Below are 25,232 nucleotides of genomic sequence, written 5' to 3'. Positions count from 1 at the left end.
GGGATTATGGACATATCTGTATCTATTAAGCGTATGTGTGTGTCTATGTGTGAACAGTGTATGTGCATGTGTGTGTGTTAAGCATGTTATGCCTTTGTGTGTACCTGTGTGTCTGTGTCTGTGTGTGGAAAGTGTGTACGTATGCACCTGTGTACAGACTGTGTGGGTGCATGTGTGTATATGGAAGGTATGTATATATATGTTTGTGTACAGAGCGTGTGTGACCGTGTATTTGTGTAGAGGGTCAGCGAGCAGGAAGACTTCCTGGAGAGGCCAGCCCTGGGTCTGGCTCTTGAAGAATGAGGAGCAGTTCAGTTCAGAGGGTGAGGAGAGCAGGGCAAGGGTTCCAGGAAGAGGGAACAACGGCATGTGCAAAGGCAGAGAGATGTGACTGAGCATGGCACGTTTAGGGCGTGGTGGCAGCAGCGCAGAGAAGGGAGAAGGGGAGAAGATGAGGAGTTGATTGGGGCCACACTAGAAGGGCCTTCCTGGAGGCTCGGCACTCTCAGGATTCCAGGCGGGGGCCCCAGCCTTTGGAGAGATGGCAACAGTAATGGGCTCGCACCTCTGGGAGGGCCCAGGAGGAGGTCTGGCAAGGCCACAGCCAAGGCCACACCTGAACTGGCTGCACGAATGTTCACAAAGCATAATGCATAGTAGAGGGATTAGAAAGCCACGTTCTGAGGCTTCATGTGCAGTGACATGTTGACAATATTCAGGGAAAGAGGCGGGTGGGAGGAAGCCAGAAGCCTGTGGCAAAAATGAGCTGGGTTGGTTTCTCTAATCTCATGGGCCTGGTCTTCAAGGCACCTCCAGAATCAGCTGCTCTGTGCAAACCTCACTTCTCTGCCAAATCACCTCCCTGGCTGCCGCCCACCTCCACTACCCCCACCCGAGGTCAATAGTCTCTAACCTCTATATTCTTGAGCATGAGAAAATTCAGCCAAACCCCACCACCATGGCCAAGTATAGCATCTTCTTGCTCCAGGCTCTAACTAGGGCAGATCTCCTTAGCCAGGGATTCTCCCTCCTTGGTCTGGAGGAGGGGAGGCTGAACAGGACACTGAGAAGGGGAGTTCAGTTGAGGGAAGGGACAGTAGGAGCCGGGAGACCGAGACCATCTCACACGGCTCACTTCAGCTCCGGGCTTAGCTGGACCTGACGAAGGGGACACAGACTTGGCCGTCAGCCACTCACTGGCTGTGTGTCCACGGGCAGGGCATTCCAGCTCCCCGACTCTCTGTTTCCTAAGACAGGAATCCTAAAATGCCAACAACATTGAGTCGCTGTGGTTCATTCAACAAATTTGCATAATACTATGTGCCAGGCCCTTGCATATATCAGGGAACAAAGTAGATGAAGACCTCTGCCTGCGTGGAGCTTACGTTGTATAGGGAGGAGCCCAATAGATAATAAACAATAAATACAGTAAATGACTGAATTATGGAGGGTGACAGAAGGAGATAAGATATGGAGAAGAGAAAAGAGCAGGGTAGGGGGTGGAAAGCCTGGGGAGGTGAGCACTGTGATATGAAACATGGCTGTCAGGGCAGAAGCAGTCAGCAAGACGTTGACATAAACCAGGCAGGAGACGGTGTGGCTGAGACCGGGAGTGACATCCAGTGATTCCACGGGACGGCTGCACATGGCACTCAGAGGGTTCTGTGTAGTTCCAAACAGTGACCCTCGTTCTAACTGGCTGGTCAAAATCCCAGCCTGGCTCAGTGTCTCAGGGACCCTCTGCCCATGGGGACCTGTTCAGTGTCTCCAGCCACCCTATAACCCTCCTGGAGACTGACTGCTCTCCAGTCATTTCCCAGCATTACCCCCTAGGAATATGGTGCTCCTCTAACCCAGCCCTGACTTCACGTTGTGTCCTCCCGGTATCTTGAGGCCCCTGAGGAAGATGAACCCTCCCCAGGATCCTGGGCAAAGCAAACAAGGCTTAGAGATCATATACTCAACAGCTGAGGGACAGATGGGGAAGTTTCTGGCCCAGGTCAGGCTCACTCGCTCAGGCCCACATCAGTGCTTGCCTGGACCGCTGCCCTGGTTTCCTAGCTGAGCCCGCTGCCATTGGTTTCTCCAACTCCAACCTTTCCACCCAACAGCTGCCAGAGTGATCTTTCTACAGCACAGATTTGATCATGCCGTTTCCCTGTGTTCACTGCCTAGATCCCGTAAAATAAAGTCCAAACTCCTGGGCACAGCATTTAGACGACCCTGAAGCACCCTACCAATTTCTCCAAGCTTGCCCATGCCAGGCTAGACTATAGGGTCAAGCCCCCAGGCCAATAGTCAAACTGCTCCCTCCCCTGGGATTGCCCTTCCTCCCTCAGACACCTACTTACCTTTCGGATTCAGCTCAAGTCTCCTCTTCTATAAACTTCCCTGGACCCCAGCTCCCATCCCACATAGACTCCAGCAGCGCTTCCCTACTCATGCCCCCACTGCCTTCGCTCCTACCACTCAAACTTCCAACCTCTGTTTTGGTTGAACTGGGTAACATTTTAGTTTTTATTCATCAAATATACTTTCCTAAGGTGTTGTGTTACTTTGTTTTCAGAAGGAATCATGTACTTAGTTCTCATGTGTCAATGTTTCACAGAATCATAGTTTTTAGACAGCACAAGGATGAAACAGTTGCAAAATGTACAACAGACACAGCTGGCAAACTACAACCTGTGGTATCAAATCCGGCCCCCTGTCTGGTTTTGATAAAGTTTTATTGGAACACATCCATGAGCGTTTGTTTATGTAGTGTCTGTGACTTCTTTTGCATTACAGCAGCAGAGTTGAGTAGTTGTAAGAGACCATGAGGCCCACAAAGCTGAAAATATTTACTATCCGTCCTTTTGCAGAAAACTTTTGCTGACCTGGATATTCACAAGGGCAAGGACCATGTCTGTTTTGCACGTGGAACATAAGAGTCACCTGATAAATACTCTTGAATAAATTAATGATGAACACCTTCCAAAACAGTGGCGGAAGCAAAGGCAAAGCACAGGATGCGGGTTTCAGGCGGGAGCGGGAGGGATTGGAGGTGTGTGCTGTGAGAGGGGGGACCATGGATTAGCCCAATGCTATCTTCTGCCTCTCTGATGGGAGAAGAGTGGTTGCTTGGCCTCAAAAAGGTGATGGCATCTACATCCAGGGAAGAGGGGAACAGCCTCCTCCCACCTCAAGCCAGTTCCGGTTTCCCATCCATCTTGGGTGGGCCAACTTTGAGAGCCCAGGGGTGAAGTCCAACTGCCCCGGTTAGGATCCCACAGCTGCAGTAACTCCAGCAGGCAGTTCTGAGGGCCCCAGCAAGGGGTTGTCCACGGAATAGAGAAGTAACAACCCTGAGACCGTATCCTCAGGGAGGCAGGGAGGGGGGTAAAGGAAAGAAATAAGGAAAGTTGATTGGAAGTTCTTGGGGAACAAGTCTAATGGGAATTTATATTTAAGAGAAAGTTAGAAAGAGGAAACAGGTGTTGATTCAGTGGGGGAAGTTACAGAAATGAATTTAGTTTAAAAACACTTATTTTCAAAGGGGCCCAGTCCCCGCAGCGGGCAGTGCTCCGGGTACACACTCAGTTCGTGAGTTACCAACTGTCTAAGGCAGAGGTCAGCGAACTCCAGGCCGTGGGCCAAATCCTGCCCAATGCCAGTTTTTGTAAATCAGGTTTCACTGGAACATCACCTCACCCATTCATTTCAGGTACTGTCTACGGCTCCTCTGTGCTGGAGCATCAGGGCGGAGGAATTGCCATGTGGTCACAAAGCCTTAAATATGAACTATCAGCCCCTTACTGAAGACATTTGCTGACTCCTAATCTAGAGCCTAGCAAAGGGCCCAACCCAACGTGTGTGTTGAATGACTGAAAGCATGCGTGAGAATATGGTCTCTCACTGAGAGAATGACAGAGGTCAGACAGTCTGGTCGCCAGGTTCAAGGAAAGTAGTGAATTAAGCAAACATGAGGTCAGAGAGTTTGAGTTCCTAAAGTTCAAGTCCAAAATGGATACCAGCAGAAGGTGGAGCAGGGTCACATATTTAAGGGGATGCCCAGGGAATCCCCGAGGGCTCCTCTAGTCTCCAGTCAGTGTGGTCAATGGAGATGACTCTTTAGGATCTGGGGTCGTGGCCACATGGAAAGCTCCATAGTCTGCTTTTGTCCGTGGGCCTGGGGTGGCCTCCAAGTCGGCTCCACCTGGCCTAGCAAATGCCTCCTAACTTACAATGGCCTCAGTTCTAGCCAACCAGGACCCACAGCCCATCTCAAACCGGGGACCCCAGGGGAACTCTAGGTCATCAGAAAAAAGGTCTGGGTCAGCTGGGAGGACTCTGAGCAGGGCTGTGGGTGTGTGAGCCGAGGCCCAGAGCCGCAACTGGAGGCACAGGCCTACAGAGAAGTCAGGAAAGGAGACAGACAGCACAAGGCAGGAGAACAAGGGGAGAACAGTGGAGAGGATCCCTAAGGAGACAGATGGAAGAAAAAGACACTGCTTGGGAGAAGAAGGACAGATTTGGTTTTCTTACTAAATAAAATAAGCCATGCCGGAAAGGGCTCAACAAGGAGACAGAGAACCAACAGAACAGATTTTTTCCCCTATTCATTAATTCATTCAACACCTGCTAAGTATCCAGCTCTATGCTGGGCATTAAGGATGGATGCAAATAATTTCTCTAGCAGCTCATCTTCTGGCATGGGGGGCAGGCAAGAATACAAACTATGTATTCTGTGGTTTATGGTGTGGTAGATGCTATGAGACGGGTCAGCAGAGAAGAGGAGAAAAAGCCTTGTGGGGACAGGAAGGCCTCTGAGGGACCTGTTGCGGTTGGCCTATGGATACTAGGGAGAAGACAAAAGACTTTCCAGCCAGGGGAACAGCATGTGCAAAGACAGGTGGAGTCAGGGGGAGAGAGGGAGGGGGAGATTGGGAACTTGGGGGCGTTTGGAGAACTGTGAACAGTTCAGTGTGGATGGATGATTGCAGAGTGAGGGGTGATGGAAAGTGGGTATCTCTGAGGCCAGATCCGGAAGGCTCTTGAACGCCATGCTGAAAGGGTTTATTTTAAAAAAATCCACTGAAGGATCTTTAAGCAGAGAAGTCATCTGGTTGTATGAGAATTTCAGGAAAAGTATTGACAAGAGGGAATGAAACTGGAGGGGGGCAAGCCAGAATGGGACGGTGAACCCCAAGCACGTGAGGTCTGTACTCCAGGGCTCTGGAGCCATCCCAGCAGCCCAGCCCACGAAGCTGCAGACTCTGAGAATGCGGCCCTGCGCCAATCCATCCACGGACGCCAGCCTTAAAGGCGCAGGCTGGTAGGTTTCTGGCGCCAGATGCCATGCCAGCATCTTACAACACCAAATGCTTCCAGGGAGGGTACAACCAGCCATTCAGGGCCCTGGGTCTGAAATCACAGATAAAAAATATTTATTAAGCACCACCTGTGTGCCAGGCATAGTACAAGGTACTCTATGTATGCTAACGCCACAAAGGAGATACTGTTATCCCCATTTTACAGATGAAAAACTGAAGCTCAAAGTGCTGAGATGATTGCCAAGATCGCAGAGTAGGAATCGTCAGAGCCAAGATACTGGAAACCAGCTTTGACGCCAGTACCTGTGCTCCATTCTCCTCAGCCTCCAACTGAAACTTCTAATCCAGAACCAGACCCGGGGCCCTGAGCTCTGCTGGCCTCCCCGGAGACGTTTCATCGCCTGGCGACAAGCAGACCTCAGCCCCCTCAGCCAGAGGTGCCTCCTGACTCCTGAGGAAGAGGCCAGGGATCCAGCTGGGCAGGGGCAACTTGGGAAATGAAATGAAGCTGTTGAGGAGAAAAAACTTTTATTCTACCCTCTTATGTAAGAGTTTGAGGGTCTTCGAATTAAACTGGCAAAAGACAGATTAACAAGAGAAAAGACAGATTTTCCTCGAGTATGTAGAGAGTTCACAACGAAATGGGACATGAAGGGGCAGTGAAAATTGGAGGCTTATATACCGTCTTAATAGGGGGAGGGGACAGGGAGAAAGGCACTTACAAAAATCAGTAACTTCTTAGAAGTGGAGGGGGGGGGCACTTATGGGAAAACAAGTGAGTTTTAGGACAGACAAATGACCCCTAGGAGAACAGATGGGAGAGATGATAGTTTTGGTGACAGTGTCTGTTTAGGTGCGAGGTGGAGACTTCTCATCTCTAGTGATAAGAATCAGTCTTTCCTGATTGTTGTGGCAGCTGGAGGGGTGGGAAGGGCTTTATGACAACTGAGTTTTTTAGTTCTTTTGGGAAGCAATGCTTTTAGGCAGGTAAGCGATTTCAGGAACTCAAATGCCTTCTGTTCAAAATAATTTTTGTGCCACAGCACCGTATTCTGGGTCCCTTCAGAGCAATGAGAGGCCCCACCGGACTCTGGAACAAAGGCAACGTTGTTAATGCAGAGGAATATCTGGATTCAAGGAGTGCCCGAAACTGACCGGGGAATCATTTGACAAATAAAGGTAATGTGTATAGCCCGACCCTCTGGCAATGACCTTAAGGCTTTGTTTTTTGTTTCTGTTTTGAGTGGAGAGAATATGGTAAGGTTGGGGATGCTGGACATGAGTTCTTTCCAGGAAAGTGAGGGCGGAGGCCTGGTGAGGCGCTTGCCCTCCTCTGGCTCTGAAGCTCCGTTGCTGGTATAGCACACCCTCTGCAACAAATCCGTCACCCAGCCGCCTTCCTGGGAGCAGGTTCCCAGTCCACAGGAAGGGGTGTGGATGCTCTGCCCTCAGGAGGGACTCAGCCTGTTTCCCGGTCAGTCCAGCCCACCTTCCTTCACCTGCCCTGGAACCCACAGTGCCAGCGATTGTGTTTGCGGCTTGGGAGGAATGTCTAACATCTTTAATACTCTCAGCTTTCTGGCACAATCTTCTAAAGGTGCCGGTGACTTAGCAGCTCAGAAGAAAAGGCTGATTGAGAGAACAAGAACAAAGGAGTAAGGGCTGGCGGGTGCGTGCAGACCTCCCCCGGCTTCCAGGATTCTCAGACTGTGGGAGTCTGGCTGAAACCCAGGAGACGTGAAGGGTCCGAGTCTAACCTAGGGTTTATGTTACTGCAGACATTACAGTTTCCAAGAGTTGGTGATGAGAAGCCTCCTGAGGAGGCACGAGGCCGGCTCTCAGCTCCTCACGCGGTCAAGACTCACTTCCCCGGACCAGGGGCTCCCACAGCGTTCCCAAGCCCCTGAGCATTCTTCCCCGACCCCCACCCTGCCTCCCCAGCCCTCCTGACACAGGGCCAACTCCTTCCCATCCTCCAGGGATCACCTCTCAAAGGGACATTCCAGGGTCACTCTATCTAAGATGGCCAGCCCTCCTTCTTAATCTCTGTTTTTACAGCCTGTTTATTTCCTTCAGAGCTCTCATCACAAGTTGTAGTTGAATAAGTTTATTTATTGTCTGTCTCCACCTCTAAACTGTGAGCTTTAAAAGAGGAAGGACCAGTGAGTGAGTCAGCAATATCCCACCAGCACGTAGCACGGAGCACGTGCCTGGCGCAGGATGGGTAGATATTCAGTAATATTGATTCACTGAATCAATGAATGAATGAAATGGGAGCTCTACCTTACAGCAAGAGTCCTCAAATGTTAGAATGAATAAGAACTACCTGGGGGAGCTTATCAAAATTCAGATTCCTAGGCCTCACTTCTTGAGACTGATTCAGTCGGTCCGGAGAGAGGCCCGGGAATGTGCATTTTTAACAAGCACCTCTGGTGGTCCTGACGCAGGCACGCTGTGGAAGCCCCTGCCTTAGCCACATGCTGTCTCTGCTGCAGAGACATGGCCAGGAAAGGAACTTTCACCACTTGCCATTTCTTTTCCTTCCAGTCCTTTAAGCATAAAAGTCTGAAAGTTTATGCCTTGAAGCTGAGGGGGTTGCAGAGAGGGCAAAGGAGTGAAAGGAGAAGGTCTGTCTATATTATTATTAGAAATTAGAAGCAAATACTAAAGCTAATAATACTCCACTGTTACCAGTGTGCAGGTGCCACTGTTTGCATTCATTCATCGCTTCAGCACACTTTCTGAGAACCCACTTGGTGACCAAGGCACTGACCTTGGTGTTGGGGAAGCGCCAATTAATAAGACAAAGGATCTGACCTCCGGGAACACTCAGCTTAGTGGTGGAGACAGGCAGGTCAGTGACGTGTTGAGAACATTAAAACCCAAGGAGAGCAACGTGTCAGGGCAGCTCCGGGAAGGGAGAGTCGAGGAGCTCCACAGAGGAGCTGGCATCAGGATCGGGCTTGTTTAAATCAGGTTTCCTTGGCCAGGAAGAGAGAATAGCAGAGGGCAAAGCTCAGCGCAAATTAGCCATGACCACAATGTAGGCAGCGTTGGGGAGGAAGCAGCAAGAGACATCTCTGGAGAGGTAGATGGTGTTTCCCAAGGTCAGCCTTGACCTGTTCAGGGGTTACAAGTGCCAGCTGAAGGGGAGGAAGACATTTCCTTTACCCGCTCTGGGTCCTTCTGCTGGACAACGAATTAAATTCACATGAGACAGAATAACAGGAGAAAATTAAACAAAGCTTTATAGCATGTATACATGGGAGAGGCTCAGGCAAACTAAGCAACTCAGCCAACTGGCCGAGGCTGCCTCGTTAAGCATTTCCAGCTACAGACAAGGAGGACATTTAGGGTCATGGTTTGGGTCTTCAAAGGGGAGGAAGGCAACTCACATGGAAATGGAAAAGCAAATGTTTGGTAAATAGAACTTTGATAAGAGTGGGCTTAGCAAGGATCCTCCCAGTCTACCGGAACCCAAAGTTATCTATGGTGATGACCCGTCTGGGGACAGGCCTTTATTTCAAATTTCTTTTAGGCAGTTGGGGGGAAAGGTCAAATTTCTTGCTGAGTCTGAGCCTTTATTGTCTGCAGCTCGAAATAGTCCACATGCCAGAGTGGTGCATCTTGGGGCGGCCTGCCCTGAACCCCATCACAGCCCACAAGTGGGATCCAGGCCACAGCATTCTTTTGCCTGTCTAGGGTTTAAAATTTTTAAATTGTTATGTTTTTAGGCAAAGAACTCTCTTGTTTGCCATGGTTCCACTGTGCCTTACACTCAGCCCTCTTCTTACGTCGTTACCTACTCACCTACCTTAACAGCAAGGTAAATGCCCCTGAAGGCATTTAGGGCTGACAGTCTTTGTAGGAGTTGGGGGCTCAACAGAGAGCAGAAATCAGAGTTGTCATTTGTTCCCCTCTGGGTCTTTACAAAGATCAGTCTGGTAACATGTGGTAGACAAAATACAACTGGAAGCTGAAAGGACAGCCAGGAACTTCCTCAGTAGCCTGTCCCACCGTCTCCACACTTTTTTGATCCCATAGCCTAATATACATACATTTATTTGCTTAGAAACTTATACATGTCTTATATCCTAATATAGTATGTGTGTAAGTAACAATTCTGCACCCAATTCCGATGTGTGGGTTTTTTCCCCACACCAACAAGCAACTCTGATGCCAGCTGGATGTCCTACAATTCAACTCAGTTCTGACACTATCTACCTGGACACAGCACCAGATCCCACGGTTACAGCTACGGCTCAGTCCTACAAGACTGCCCCCCAACACACACACTTCAGATGCCAATCACAAAGATCATAGGTTCCAACAACCACCTCTTTGGGTTCAATTAATTTGCTAGAGCCACTCACAGGCCTCAGAGGAACATTTTCCTTACTAGATTACCAGTTTATTATAAAGGGATATAAGTCAGGAGCAGCCAGATTTGGAAGAGACGCAGAGGGCAAGGTGTGGGGAAAGGGCGCGGAGCTTCATGCACTCTCCGTGTGTGCACCACCCCAGAAGCTCTCTGAACCCCGTCCTTTTGGGTTTTATGGAGGCTTTATTACTTAAGCATGATTGATTAAAGCGTTAGCCGTTGATGACTGATTCAACCTCCAGCCCCTCTGCCCTCCCTGGGGCTTTCCAAAGTTACCTCATTAACATAACAAAAAACACCTTGATCGCTCTTGTCACTTAGGAAATTCCAAGGGTTTTAGGAACCTTGTACCAGGAACAAGCATGAAGATCAAATATGTATTTCTTATTATAAATCACAATATCATGGGAAGACACAGACAAAAAGAGGCATTTAAATGGATGAGATAAAGATGAAATAACACTACTTTTTAAGCTTTTGTTTTTCTTAACCATACAAAAAAAAACTTTCGCTGAAAGGAATTATTATGAATACTGATATTTGTTGTGATTCCAATGTGGTTGATACGTTTGATTATGTTTGTGTTATCTTCATACTAAGATTTTGCAGTTCAATATTTAGAAGGTCTGGGTTTAAGTTCAAATTATTTTGATACTTGGTTCTAATAGCTTTCAGAATTGGAAAAAAAAGACCTCACTAGGTGCACAGATCCAAACGGAAAAAGAGCTACATTGGCTGTGCTTACTAAAATATTAATTTTTCAGTCTTACCAATTGTACAAAGGCTTTTGTTTAAATGCAGCTGGTAACTTTCCATCTTCTCTGATGTCAGTCAATTATTCTTACAAGCTCGTCAATTACATTTTTTATGGTTTTAACTAAAAGCTTTGAAAACCACTAAAACTCTTCATTTGAAAGATGTTTATATAGGTTAGGCTTGAGATAGGTGAAGGGTCAACACTACCATTTTCTTGTTTGTTTCTGTTCCCGTTATTAGTGCTATCTTTTCCCAGTGGTTTCTTTTTGCAGGGCTCATTTTTAAGCCATGTGTCCATTTCTTTATGGTTAACATAGTGAAAACAAATCATAAATCCATTTAACCTGGCTCACATGCACTGCAGAAGGTCAAGTTACACTGAAAGCAAAGGAGTGGGGGGAAGCCCTCTCTGTTTAAAGCCCCTGCTCCATCCTCAGGCTAATGTGGCCCGGCCTGTCCGTACGTGACCTCCATATGTGACCTTGGACGGTCTCACCAACAGAGCAGTGAGCGGCCAGTATCCATCCACGTAGTAAATACTAGGAAAGTGCAACATCTTTCCTATTGTTCGAAGCCATAGAAGTTCTCATATTTTCTTCCCACACCCCAGATCCTCACCTTGCACAGGGCCTGGCACATCTCCTCTTTTTGGAGGCCCAGGTCTCCAAGATGAGGAGATGCTGAGTCAGGCACCGGCAGATGAAATGAATGAGAAGGTGTCTGGGGTGGCGGTGCATCACATATTGATGGGAGGGAGGGAGAATTAGGGGGTCAAGGTTACCTAGAGTTTCCAGCTGGGATTGCAGGTCCCCGGGGTATCCAGTCTGACAGAAAGCATTTTCTGGGAAGCTCAGGTGCTGGGTGGCTGTGTCCCACCATGGCCTCCCAGGCTAGGGAAGCTCCAAAGGCTGTCTCTGTCCCCTGTGTCACTTGACCTCTGTTCCTCTGTACTCCTCACCAGTAGTAAATGAACATGTGAGGTAAGCAGCTGACTTGGAATCCTAAGACCTGGGTTCCAGTCCACACTCGCTCTACTTCCAAGCAGCTGTATGACTGTGGGCACAGCTTCCTCATCTGCAAAATGAGAACAAAGGAACAAATCCTGCCTGCTTCACAGGATCATTATGTGGCTCAAATAAGACAAGGCACAGGCACGTGAAAAAGGCTCTGAAAACTTCAAATCACTGTATAAATGCATAGTATCATTATGACTTCTTAGTGTCCTGTATGCACGGTGATCGAGGCACCGGGCAGAGCTTACTCACTCACTCTGGCTTGTGTTTTTCTGGGACACATTCTAGGAGGGTGTGTAGCCGTGTGGTGTAGGAGGTGGACTCCAAGATGAGTAACGCGTGGGCAGTGTGTCCGCATAGCTGAGCATCCTGAAATACCACTGACCTCAGGCATCCTGAGACTAGAGGTCACGCGTGGAAATTAGGTGGTCGGGATGGTGCAGAAGCCCTGGGGGTTCTGGAGCCAAGGAGCAAGGCTGTCCAGGACCACTGGAGAAGAGCCGGCCTTCCCTGAAACTCCTCACTGTGGGCATTTCTTTAATTGATCTGAAAGAAATCAAAGAAAAAGTTGGCACTAGATTGAAGCACTGTTTGAAGGTTGTAGATAAGACGCCTTATCCTACCTACTTTATTAACTTGAGGTGGGGCTTGCCCTGACCCACAGTAAAATCAGTCTATTAACATATCTACTGAATGCTTACACAGAATACAATATAAACACATGCAGTGAAAGCACTAACCATCTGACTGGGAAGATTAAACACAGGATAGATGGGTAGGTAGGTAGATAGATGATAGATAATAGACGATGGATTAATGATAGAGATAGAGATGATAGATTAATGACAAATACAGATGATAGATAGATAGATAGGTACTTTAGATGGATGGAGGATTGGACAGATAAGTACAAACAGGAGAAAATAGTAACAACATCAGGATAAAAAGAACATTTTATTGAGCACCTACAATGTGCCAGGAGCAATATGCCAGATGGTTTCAGATATGCTATCGCACCTGTCATTGCTGAATTCTTGCAGCAGTGCTGTGAGGAATGATCATCCCCATTTGTCAGATAAAGAAACCTGAGATCCAGAGAGGCTGAGTAACTTGCCCAAAGTCACCCAGCTAGCCGGCCTGTGTTCTTTGTCTCACTGTACCTGAGTCAGAGGACACGGCCCTCTCCCACCCCCACTCCCCAGCTCTGAATTGTCTTTGTTACTTTGGAGCCTTTGTTTTATGTGAGAACATCTTGGAAATTCTGAGAAAAGCCCCAAACCACTTTCCATTCGTTGAGAACCTGAAACCGGCTCCTCAGCCATTCCTGTTCCAGCCGCCCTCAAGGTTCCCAGGTGAAAGTGAGGCCTCTCAGGAGAAATCATAGAGCTTTCTCTTCAGGCGCCTACTCCCTACCAACCAGCACAGAAATGTTTCCAAGGCTGGCGAGGCTCCAGGGGCACACTAAGGAAACCAGTTGGGAGACAAAGGCATCTGTGGGGCATTGTACACTGAGGCCCACACCTCCTTCCTACCCCCTTTTACTTTCTGCAGCTCCCTTCACTCCCTCTCCTACTTCTCTCCCTGTCTCCCCCGTCCCCACCTCCAAGACTGGTGGGAGGCTGGGTGGGAGCTTGGCCATGATGTCAGGAGGGTAGAAGGTGCCTTGGAGCGTATTGTCACAGACACAGCTCTCTCCTGGGCACCTCCATCGGACTCCCTCCCTGGCTCCCAGCTCTCCCAGGGTGCAAAGACAAGCCTCCAGGGAATTCCTCGTGCCCTCCCATGGAGCGGGAGCCAGGAGTGAGTTTCGGGCCCCTGGCTTTGGTGACAGGGAGGACTCAGGGCTCAGCAAACACTGTTGAAGCACTTCTGTTAGGAGGTTGGACTGGCCATGCTGGAAGGATGCTCCTAAAGGGCCTTTGCAGGGAGTTAAAGAACGCTGCATGTGAGAGTGGGGATTAGGGATGGGGAAGGAGGTGAATCTAGAAATCTAGCCAAATTTCTCCCAGAGTCTCTCCCACCTCTTCCTAGGTTGGCCTGCTCAGCCTCTATCCTCCATTCTCCTGGCTCCTAGGTCTCTTTTTGAAACTTCCCAGCCCAGAAGGAAGCACGATATCCCGGGATCTGCAAGTCTCCTTTTACATAGTTTGGCTTTCTGTTGATCCCAAAGATGCTGTTAAAATGCACAACCAGGAATCAGGATTTTAGAAATGGTCAAGTTCTATCTTATGGATGGGAAGCTGAGGACTAGGGAGGTGAATGAAGTGGCTTGCCCAAGGTCATACATACTGCTAACTCCCCTTCCATTATACCAGGATAGAGGGGTGTCCTCCAAATTCAGAACCTGAGAGTCATCTTCCAGGTGTGATGGGTGGGTCACCAGCTTTGTTTGACTTTAATAGGTCTTTGATCTCAAGAGTGTTTTCTGGCTGGGTTCAGGAGCATGACTGAGACTGCAACTCAGACTCAAACCCCTGGCAGCCGAGAGCCATGGTAGGAGCCGGGCGATTCCCACAGACACACCGGACCAGGCCGGAGCTCCACCCAGAGGAGGAGCTGCGAGAGGCTCCGCCCACCAGTCTGCTTAGCCGGTCCTGCAGCTCCGTCTTCCCCACAGAGAGAGCCGCTCCATGAGAGAGTGGCTGTGCTGGCATCCGAGGGCTCAGGGCTGAGGATGGGGAGGATCTCCAGGACCCAGAAGCCCATGCCCAGCGTGAAAGCCCGGCCTGAAGGCCCGAAGAACCTGCTGTAACAGAGCCTCGGCAGCCGTCTGGTAAGGGAATTGCTGGTGCCTCCTAGCGCTTGGAGGGAGGAGAGGGAAGCAGAGTGGCAAGTACAAGCCCTGCTGGGACTGCGAGAAGGGCACGGGGCCTGAATTGCTGAGCACCTTCTTTGTATCAGGTCTCACCCTTGTCTGAAGAGCTGTGGATTACTGTCCCATTTTACAGTGGAGAAAACTAAACCTCAGGGAGAAGTAACCCTGTCTCAGAGCAAGTGCAGAGCCAAGATTAGAGCTCCCGTCTGACACTAGAGCCACAGGTATTCCTCTCTGTGCTGCCAAGCAGGGCTCACACCGCACAACTTCATTTTCTGTGATTTTTTTAAGGAGGACCCATGGCGATCATGCCTCCCCCACCTCAGCGTAATTCTGGCTCCTCTCCTGCTTCCCAGCAAATGATGCAGAAGTGACTGGTGAGGGGGAAACAGTGCCTGAGGAGGAAGGAGTAGAGTGGGACAAGTTTGGGGGTCACAGTATTTATGTGATGGAGATTCTGGCAACAGGAGTGGAAACCCACATGTATTGGAATTACCTCTGCTTCTCAGAGCGAGTCCAGAAAAAGATGATCCTGTGTCTGACCCTGTCCTTCCTGAGGTGGTGCCAAACTGATGCCCTCAAAATGACACCGTGGTCCGTGCACACCCTGGGTGGCAGCATGAGGTGTACTAGAAAGAGCTTGAGCTTTGGGTTCTCATAGTCATAGTGGGATCACTGAAGTCCCCATGGAAGACACAGAAGGGACAGGTCAGTGAAAACTGTTTACGGAGTGCTTTCTACTCCCATTTGTCAGATGGAAAACTGAGGCTCTGAGAGCATAAATGACCCAAGTGTGTCTGAATCTAAATTTCAAGCTCTCTTCCACCGGTAAAGGGGGGGATCATGGCAGAGGTCCCTTCAGAGTAGGGTAAGATTCCATAGGCTGCCCTGCTCAGGAGGCTCCAGGGACCTCCTGAGAACCATGTTCCTGCAGGTGCAAAAGGCTGGATGGTTCCAGCCAGAATCTGAGTTGTGGCTGCAGGGACAACCGTCAGGGCACTGCCCTCTGGTGGCTCAGTGCACGGCTCTGCCTAATGCGATTCCCAGTGTTTGCATCAGTGTTTATATTCATGTGGCCAGAGCCGCTATTCAGGCAGGTGGATACACAAGTCATCACTTAATGGTTGGCTCCTCTGCCGCATGGGGAGAAGGCACCAGCTGCACTTGCTGCTTGGTACACGGATGCAGCACTGCATCCCAGGGATGGCTTTGGTGTAAGAAGGACCAGAGCCCAGTGGAGTCCAGTTCAGCTTGTGGAGCTGGAGGCCCTCTTCCCAGACGCAGTGCAAAGAACAGGGGCTTGGAAGACCTAGTTTCAGATCACGAGCACTGAATCGCTATGTGGCCTCAGCCAAATCTCTCCGCCAATCTGAGAGTCAGCCCTAGACATTAACACCTACCGGGCCAGCTGGTCATGAGAGTTAAATGAGATGAAGCACTTAGCATGGCACCTAGCACCCAGGAGGCATTCAGAGGGATTTCTCCACTTCTCTTTTCTTTCATTATAAGATGAGATGTCTCAGCAACCTAAGCAGAGCAAGCAGCCTGGGATGGGATCGCATTTCCAGGTCTAGCCCGGGCAAAGCTTCTTCCTTGGAGAAGATTCAGAGGTCCAGAGCCCAGATGTGCCCACTTTTTAACATGGGGTTGGCCACAGGGAAAACACAATTCAGTAGGAGTCTCAGAACTGAAGACTAGATTGTTCCCCAGCTTACTTCATCAAGGGCAGTTTCCTATAGGAGGGGGAAGAATTGAGGAATATCCCAAAATGAGAATGGAGCTGATTCAGGCCAAACTAGGAAGAAGTCACAGATGGCCATGGGCTGGGGGAGAGACTAAGCAGAGTGGGTGGCAGAGCGTCCATAGGCAAGCCTTCACATCTTTGTGCAACATCCAGAAGGTCCTGCCCTCCTTTGTTCACTTGGCAAATGCAAAAACACTCTTCAAGAATCCGAAGACCTTCTCAATGCCGTTCCTCCTGGCCGTGTCCCACCCTTCCGCAATGGAGCTGACCACTCACTGCCTTTGCACACCGTGTGCCCTTTACCTTGGCCCCTGCCGTAGAATAGGCACAGGGAACATTGTGTTCTTTCACTGCTTACACTCCTCTCTCCCCTACTAGATCGGTGCTCTGGGGATGCCTCACACATGTCTGACTCATAGCGGGAGCTCGTGAAGCCTTGGGGAAATTGAATGAAGGGATGGAGTGCATGGGAGTCTCTCCAGGGACCCTCTTCAACTTGATGCTGGGGACAGGGGGAAGGACAGAGACTGGGGAGGTGGACTAAAGGGAGAAAGTTTGTGTGTGATCGTTAGTGAATTGATAATGCTGATTTCATAGCTGGTATTTTTGATGAGTGAGAAGGAAGGGCTGAAGTAGAGACAAATGGCAGAGTGCAGAATTACAGGAGCTTATATGTGTGCAAAGCTGCTCATTGCTGATTTTGTAACAGTAAAAATTTGGAGGGGCCAGCCCAGTGGCGTAGTGGTTAAAGTTCACGTGCTCTGCTTTGATGGCCCAGGGTTCACAGGTTCAGATCCCAGGCACAGACCTACACATCACTCATCAAGCCATGCTGTGGTGGCGTCCCACATACAAAATAGAGTAAGATTGAAGGGGCCGGCCCAATGGTGCAACCGTTAAGTTCACACATTCTGCTTCGGTGGCCCGGGGGTCACCAGTTCAGATCCCAGGTGCAGACCTATGCACCACTTGCCAAGCCATGCTGTGGCAGGCATCCCACATATAAACTAGAGGAAGATGGGCACAGATGTTAGCTCAGGGCTAATCTTCCTCAAAAAAAAAAAATAAATGAATAGAGGAAGATTGCCACAGATGTTAGCTCAGGGACAATCTTCCTGAAGCAAAAAGAGGAAGATTGGCAACAGATGTTAGCTCAGGACCAGTCTTCCTCACCAAAAAAAAAAAAAAGTTTTAGGAATAACTTAGTGTCCATAAATTGGACACATATTACATAAATGTTGGTACATTGATCTTATGAAATATCTTGCAGCCATTAGAAAGAATGAGGCACATCTATAGGAAGTGACATGGAAAGGTGTCACTGACATTGGGAGAGCATGTGTCATGGTGCAGTGATTAAAAGTGCTTGGGTCAGCTTGTCTGGATTCGATTCTGCCGCTCACTCCCTATGTAACCTTGGGACTGTTTCTTATCCTCTCTAAGCCTCAGAATTTTTCATTTGTAAAATGAGGAGAATGGTAGTAACTACTTCGAAAAGTTGTGAGGATTCCAGAGGTTCTTAGCACAGTGCAAGCATGCATTAAGTATTCAATAAATATTTGCTATTATTATTGTTAAGTGAAAAAATGTAAATAGCAAAAAGATATGCATGCTATCACCCCAATTTTGCTTTTAAATCTTTTTCTTCATTCAAAGATGTGTGTGTATACAATTATATGTGTGGAAACAACTGTTAACCATTGTTCTCTCAGAGGCAGGAGGCTGGAGAGAAGTGAGGGAAGACTTTAGACTTTTTTTTAAAGATTGGCACCTGAGCTAACATCTGTTGCCAATCGTCTTCTTTTTTTTTCTCCTTCTCCTCAAAGCCCCCTGGTACATAGTTGTGTATTCTAGTTGTAGGTCCTTCTGGTTATGCCACATGGGATGCCACCTCAGCATGGCTTGATGAGTGGTGCCGTGTCTGCGCCCAGGATCCAAACCAGTGAAACCCTGGGCCACTGAAGTGGATCATGCAAACTTACCCACTCAGCCACAGGGCCGGCCCCTGCACTTTTTTTTAATAGACTTTGTTTTTTAGAAAAGTTTTAAGTTCACAGCAAAATTGATCCCCCCACGCATAGGGTACAGCCCCCACCAGAGTGGAACATTTGTTAAATCGATGAACCTACACTGATACCTCGCTGGGACTTACACTTTTAACTTTATACATTTCTATCTTGTTTTCATTTCTACAACGAGCACTTGTTGTTTTGTAAGTAAAGTAATATTAGCTAATTAATGGCTGAATCGCACCCTAAGCCCCAGAATGTTTACAATGTAGAAAGTGGCCTGGTTCACAGAGGCGGGTGGGTATAGTGTGTCCTGGGCCTACCTGGGTAGGGTTGGGGCCCTGATGAGGCCCGCCCAAGAAATCCTACTCTGCTGTCAGTGTGACCTACTCTGCAGTCACAGGCTCGCCAGCCTGCCTGCCTGCTGTTCTCTCAAAGGGCAGGCCAACAACAGCTCCCAAACCTGAGGAGGGCCCCAGGGCTGTGCCTATCCTGACAGTCCTCATGCATACACGATGCTCACTCACACCAGCTGAATGTCTGGGAGCCCCAGGGAGCAGGTCTGGGAGGTTGGGAGAGCAGCCAGTGTCACTGGGTGGCGAGGCTGCCAGCCCTGCATTCAACGTCTCCTCTGACATTCACTAGCACGATGACCTTCCCAGGAGCCTCTACTTCCTCATCGCAGTACAGGGATTAACCCGCCCACCTCAAGGGCATCATGCGGCTCGAATGAGAAGATCTGTGGGAAAGTACCTAACACATTCCCTGATACATGGAAGGTTCTCAGGAAGTTTTCATTTCTTGTCTAGAAGACCTGCTTAGTGGGCTAGACCCTCTGATAAATGGCACGGTCGGGTGAGTATATAGTTGGGGGTGTCCTTCCTGGCAAAGTCAGGTCAAGGACAGGGTGAGAATAGTCTTGGGGTTCTCCAAATACGCAGCCCAGGATGGACCAGCTGCATTTCTGGTGCTGGTGAGCCACTCTCTAAACAAAGTCTCGGCCTTTATTTGGGTTGGATTTAAAATGTGATCTCCCAAAATGAAGTCCTTCTGGATGGCATGCAGGGAGCAGGAGCAGTAACCGGAAGGTGTGGAGAGAGGCTGCTCCTCATGCCTTTTGAGAACATGCTGCGACTGATGACCCCCAGGACAGAGAACCTGGGCTGGGAGGAGGGGAGCCTTCTGGGTTGTCTGCCTCCCACCTGCCCCATCTGTTTCCCCAGGTGACTGATTCCTACGTCGGCCCCTATCTGCGCAAGCAGCTCCTCAACATGAGATACAGTCTCCACTTGACCTTCATGTGTCTGGGTCTCTTCACTGGAAGGTGAGCTCTGCTACCTGACAAGGGCCCTGGTCTGAACTGCTTTGTGCATGCGCATGCGGTGGGAGGCAGGCAGCTCTTCCTGCTCACAGTGGGGAGGCAAAACCTAGTCCATTCACCTCCCTGGCACCCCCGGACAATGCAACTTCCTGCCATTTATTCTATCTGGACATCTCAAGCTTCCAAAATGGTCATAGGTGGATGAACCCCATGTGTTTTTTGGGAAGACACTTGGAGAGTCCAAATTACCACATTCTGATGTATGGCGAATGAGTAATAAAATGGAGTGGGATAGGGACATACTAATTCAGCAGCTGAAAATTAGAGGTTTGTTCTTGGGAAAGTCATCACTGGTACGTGGGCACATACACGCATGCATGCAAACACAAGCTCAAGTTTATGCACACACATTTATTCACACGTAAACAAGCATGGGCACCAAAATCCATTTTCTTTTCCAGGATGTGCGTCCAGGGGAATCGGTTCAACATCGAGGTCGGCAGAAGCGACAAGCTCTCCCTGCCTGGCTTTGAGAATCTCACAGCAGGATATAACAAATTTCTCCGGCCCAATTTTGGCGGTAGGTCATCCTTTTCGTCCAGGACATCAGTTCAAAAGGACAGGAACAGAGGCAACGTGCAGAGGAGGGTTTCAGGAGGTTTGAGTGGACCCCATTTTCTGATCTGCAGCCTGTTATGGATTGGCGATGATGGATGAGGACTGCTGGCAATGATTTTTCATGCTGCTTGGAGAAAGCCCTTTCCTTCTCCACCTTTCTCTGTAAATAAAGAAACACTCTTCCCCATTGAAATGGTTACCAGGGCCCCCAGACAACCTCTCACACGCTGTCTTCCATCCGCCTCCGCTGCCAGTGTCATAGTTCAAGGAACTCACCATGTCTCACCAGCTCTAGTCCATCTGGTCTTCCCGCCTCCAGGCTGTGCCCTGAAAGCTAAGCCCCACTCCTCCACCTGGGTGACCCGTCTGGGTCCTTTGCCTGCTCAAAATACCTGCCTGCATCCCAGCATCCTCAGCATAGAGTCCAAAGCCCCTTGCACGGCATGCCAGGCCCTGCCCAGCCCAGCCTCTATCTGTCTGCCCGTCTCACCCGCCCCAGCTCTCCCCCGTGCCTTCCAGCAGGTGTGCCCCGAATGCTCCCTGACCACCTTGGCTTCTCTGGCCTCCAGGCCTGTGCTGAGACTGTTTACCTGCAAAGAATGGCTTCCTCCAACTTGATTCCTGACAAAATGCCAGTTTTCCTTCATGTTTCAGGTCAAAGGCTTCTTCCTCTGAGCAGCCTTCCCTGATTCCTCCAGGCCCCATCCCCTTCTTCACACTTTATTTTAAGCACACCTCCAAAACACAGCCATCACCTGGTGATCCTGTCATTGTCACTGATTTTCTGTCTGTCTCAGCTCTCGGCTGCAGCCTCTTGGGGCAGTCTTGCCTTATTTGCCTCACTAACCCCAGCAGCAGCTCAGTGCTTGACATCTAGCAAGTTGTCAATTAATATTTGTTGAAAGAACAAGGCAAGAAGGGAAGGAATGAGACCACTGTGTACTTCTTCACAGAGTCTCAGTCTCTCTCTTTGTAAAATGCAAGATTGAACCCAGGTGGTCTCTGACATCCCCTTACACAGAGCAGAAAGTAGTAGAAGGAGCCTTGGAGCTAAGCAAACCTGAGTTTGGCTCCTGACTCTACTGCCTGACAGGCATGCTGGCTTCTGAGCCTCATTTCCCCTTTCTGTAAAATGGGGACATGTTGTCTAACTCACAGGGAAGACCGAATGAGGTGAAGTATGTAGACGTGAAGCGTGGTGCCTGCCACATCCTCAGGGTTCAGTCCATTTTAATCCTTCTTCCTTCCAGCTCCTCCCTTCAGATGGTAAAAGTCTCTGGTCAGATCGAGGCTCAGTGGGTTAGTCCAGGTCCTCTGAGGAGCAGACACCGGGAGGGGATTGTCAGCGCAATATCTTTACTGGGGCTGTAAATGTGAGGGATATGCGGCAGGAAAGAGGGAAGCTGGAGAGCTGTCTGACTGCGATGCAGATCTGGCCCCGGATAGGAGAGAGAAGGAGAGAGGGAGGGAAGCAGGCTGGGTGGAGGGCTTGGTGGGCAGCGCAGTTCTAAGTGTGTTTGGAAAGGCCACCAGCAGTCCTTGAGCCAAAGTTGCCATCAGAGGAGTGTCTCATCTCTGTGCCTCCAAAGAGCAGGCCTGCCTTAGTGTCCCTGCTGTGTTCAGTCACTGGTAGGGCGCAGGCCATGGGAAGTGTGGCCCCAGAGCAGGTGTGATGACAGAGTTCAGAGCATAGCAGCTGGGGCCCTCGGCCAACCACACCCGCTCAGTTGGAGATCTGAGAGATGCATTTTTGTGGCCAAACAATTCGGATTTGAGGTCCTCATGTTAAGGGACTGAGGGAGCTTCAACCTCCCCTGGTTTCCCCAGGCCTCGTTGAACACTAACAACCGGCATGTGAGTCTGCACCCCCTGGTTAGGTCCATCCAGCAATTCCTCTGCCTCTGAAATCCCAAACAGTTAAGCCAGGACACTGCCCTTCTTGTTGCCTGCTCACTGGCCAACGAGATGCAGGGTCCTCAGGCAAGATGCTCATTCTGAACCTGGGTGGACCCAAGGGGACGTGAGGCCCAGAACCACCTGGAGTGAAAATAGGGCAAGGGGTCTTCAGTCAAAAAGAGGGGAAGGCACAACGCACAACCTCTTATTATGTGGCTTTGGCACTCTGCCTCCTAAAGAAGCCCACACTTATGTGGCAGCCTGGAGGCCCATGGAGAGGCCATTGTTCTCTGTAATGTCTGTCCACCCAGGTCCTAGGACCTCGAGGTCCTTAAGAGACAAGACCTCCACAGGATTTTCAGGGACTGAGCTAGACAGCACAGGTTTGTAAGCAGGACCTAGTGAGCACGGGCTTTGACCTCTTTCCTAGGAAAAAGCTGCCCTCTGGTGGCACAGCTTACTTTCATAACTCGAGGGGAAGAGAGAGCAAGCTCTGGTCCATAAATTAGCTGACTGAGGCAAGGCCTGGACTAGACTATCGAGAAACAAACTAAACAAAAGAACGCAGAAGGATGGGAGCTCTTGTGTGTTTTCTGTTCACATTCCTCAGGGAGGGCAACTGACGCTCACCAACAGCCCACCGTGTTCCAGGCATTTAAAATCGACCCTGTGACCTTCCCGGCCAACTCTTGACAGTAGGCGTTAGCAATCTGTTTTACAGGTGAGAAACTGTAGAACAGAGAGGTTTAGCAATTTGCTCAAGGTCACACGGCTATGAAGTGGCCAGCATGGAATTCAAACACTGACTCCGAGCTCCTCCTCTTGACGCTGTGCGGTGCTGCCTTCAGGGGCCAAAAGGCACTTATCACCAGCCCCCTTCAGCACCTTCCAGGATCTGCCCCCAAAGGTCTCCCCTTTTTCCACCGAGTATTAACACCAAGTATAAACTTAATTATTTTAACTGCATTGACTCTAAAACTCAATTTCCAAATTCCTACCTATATTCTATGGCTTGGCTTCCTTCGATTAATAATTCGTTGCTTTGTCTGATTCCTTCCGAGTGGATGTTTTTAAGCTTCCTTTGAATTCTGCCTCTCCTCTTCCTGGTTAATGCACTGTCACGGTCCCCTGAGGCACCCCTGGTTACTTATCACAAGAGAATGCTATGTCATCTATTAACCCAGGGAGGGGAGTTGCTCCTTTTCCACGGTTAGCTGGGATCATGGAAGAGGGCAAGGGAAGTTCATTTACTGAGCGCCTGTTATTACGTGACAAACACAATGCCAGAAGCTCTGTACAGTTGACTAGTTTTGAGCACCTTCTGGATCTCTGTCTGGGCAAGGACTTCACTTCCATTCCCTCTTGCTGCTGCCACCGTGCAAAGCAGCTGTCACACGCCTAATCTCATGTAACCCTCTCCATGAGCCTGTGCTGTCATTAGCGTTATCCCCACTTGCATGCGAGAAACCTGCAGTTCGGAAAGATGTGGTAACTTTTCCCAGATCTAAACTCACATCTTTCTGCTGCCTGGGCTTATCTCCCCCATCTCCAGTCTAAGGAGGGGAAATGTCCCGGGGCTTGTCTAGCTTCTGCAAGTGGTGGCTCGAGGCCTCGGTCTCTAGAGGTAAGACTGGCACTCTCAGGAGTGTGGCCTGTCAGCCGAGACTCCAAGATTGAGGCCCCACATCTGTACACCAGACCAAGCGGAGAAGGCTCTGGAATTCTAAATAGTTTAGGGCTCCTGGAGTGTAAAGGGAGGAGGGGAAGTGTCAGGAGGCGGGGAAGAGCTCAACGTGAACAGTCTTGAATGCCATCTTGTGGTAAATTTACTTAGTTGAGGGAGAAACTAAAAGGACATCCGTGCACAAATTCCCAAATGTCTATTACATTTCTAAATAATTAGTCCCTTGCAAGCACCATAGAAAAAACCCTCCAAGTAAGAAATAGCAAATGCATGACGTCCGTTATCACATGGACTAATGGGTATAGCGCGGTCTGTCTCAGGCAGTAAGCTAACTGTATATTTGTTCTTTTTTTTTTTCTTTTTTTTTTATTGAGTTATTGATAGGTTACAATCTTGTGAAATTTCAGTTGTACGTTAATGTTTGTCAGTCATGTTGTAGGTGCACCCCTTCACCCTTTGTGCCCACCCCCCACCCCACCTTTTCCCTGTTATCCACTAAACTGTTCTTAGTCCGTAATTTTAAATTCCTCGTATGAGTGGAGTCATACACAGATTATCTTTCTCTCACTGGCTTATTTCACTTAACATAATTCTCTCAAGGTCCATCCATGTTATTGCAAATGGAATGATTTTGTTCTGTTTTGCAGCTGAGTAGTATTCCATTGTATATATGTACCACATCTTCTTTATCCATTCGTCTGTTGCTGGACACTTAGGTTGCTTCCACATCTTGGCTATTGTAAACAGTGCTGCAATAAACATTGGGGTGCATAGGACTTTTGGGATTGCTGACTTCAAGCTCTTTGGATAAATACCCAGTAGTGGGATGGCTGGATCGTATGGTAGTTCTATTTTTAACTTTTTGAGGAATCTCCATACTGTTTTCCATAGTGGCTGCACCAGTTTGCATTCCCACCAGCAGTGTATGAGGGTTCCTTTTTCTCTGCAACCTCTCCAACATTTGTTGCTATTAGTTTTAGATATTTTTGTCATTCTAACAGGTGTAAGGTGATATCTTAGTGTAGATATGATTTGCATTTCCCTGATGATCAGCGATGATGAGCATCTTTTCATGTGCCTATTGGCCATCAGTATATCTTCTTTGGAGAAATGTCTGTTTGTGTCTCCTGCCCATTTTTTGATTGGGTTGTTTGATGTTTTGTTGTTGAGTTGCGAGAGTTCTTTATATATTATGGATATTAAGCTTTTGTCAGATATATGACTTGCAAATATTTTTTCCCAGTTAGTGGGTTGTTTTTTTGTTTCAATCCTGTTTTCATTTGCCTTAAAGAAGCTCTTTAATCTGATGAAGTCCCATTTGTTTATTCTTTCTATTGTTTCGCTTCTCTGAGAAGGCATGGTGTCTGAAAACATCCTTTTAATACTGATGTCAAAGAGTGTACTGCCTACGTTTTCTTCCAGAAGCCTTATGGTTTCAGGTCTCAGCTTTAGGTCTTTAATCAATTTTGAGTTTATTTTGGTGAATGGTGAAAAAGAATGGTCAATTTTCATTCTTTTACATGTGGCTTTCCAGTTTTCCCAGCACCATTTGTTGAAAAGACTTTCTTTTCTCCATTGTATGCCCTCAGCTCCTTTGTCAAAGATAAGCTGTCCATAGATGTGTGGTTTCATTTCTGGGCTTTCAATTCTGTTCCATTGATCTGTGCACCTGTTTTTGTACCA

The 25,232-nt window shown here is 48.8% G+C and overlaps 1 protein-coding gene across 3 annotated transcripts in view; it reads left to right on the top strand.

Annotated features, from left to right (window-relative positions):
• GABRP (gamma-aminobutyric acid type A receptor subunit pi) overlaps positions 1-25,232 on the top strand; it is a 65,006-nt gene that overhangs the window by 21,633 nt on the left and 18,141 nt on the right. For 2 of the 3 annotated variants that reach the window (XM_070517101.1, XM_070517102.1), the window contains 5 exons: positions 5,518-5,749; positions 6,356-6,491; positions 13,865-14,235; positions 19,254-19,354; positions 19,813-19,931. In XM_070517101.1, the coding sequence (XP_070373202.1) occupies positions 19,302-19,354; positions 19,813-19,931 (172 nt within the window). In that variant the 5' untranslated portion in view covers positions 5,518-5,749; positions 6,356-6,491; positions 13,865-14,235; positions 19,254-19,301. Of the gene's footprint in view, positions 1-5,517; positions 5,750-6,355; positions 6,492-13,864; positions 14,236-14,568; positions 14,655-19,253; positions 19,355-19,812; positions 19,932-25,232 lie in introns of those variants that run through there. The other variant, XM_014850873.3, reaches the window with a different exon arrangement.

The sequence above is a fragment of the Equus asinus genome, chromosome 9 (assembly GCF_041296235.1).
Source record: "Equus asinus isolate D_3611 breed Donkey chromosome 9, EquAss-T2T_v2, whole genome shotgun sequence".
Lineage (NCBI taxonomy): Eukaryota > Metazoa > Chordata > Mammalia > Perissodactyla > Equidae > Equus > Equus asinus.
This window is presented reverse-complemented; position numbering and strand designations above follow the sequence as displayed.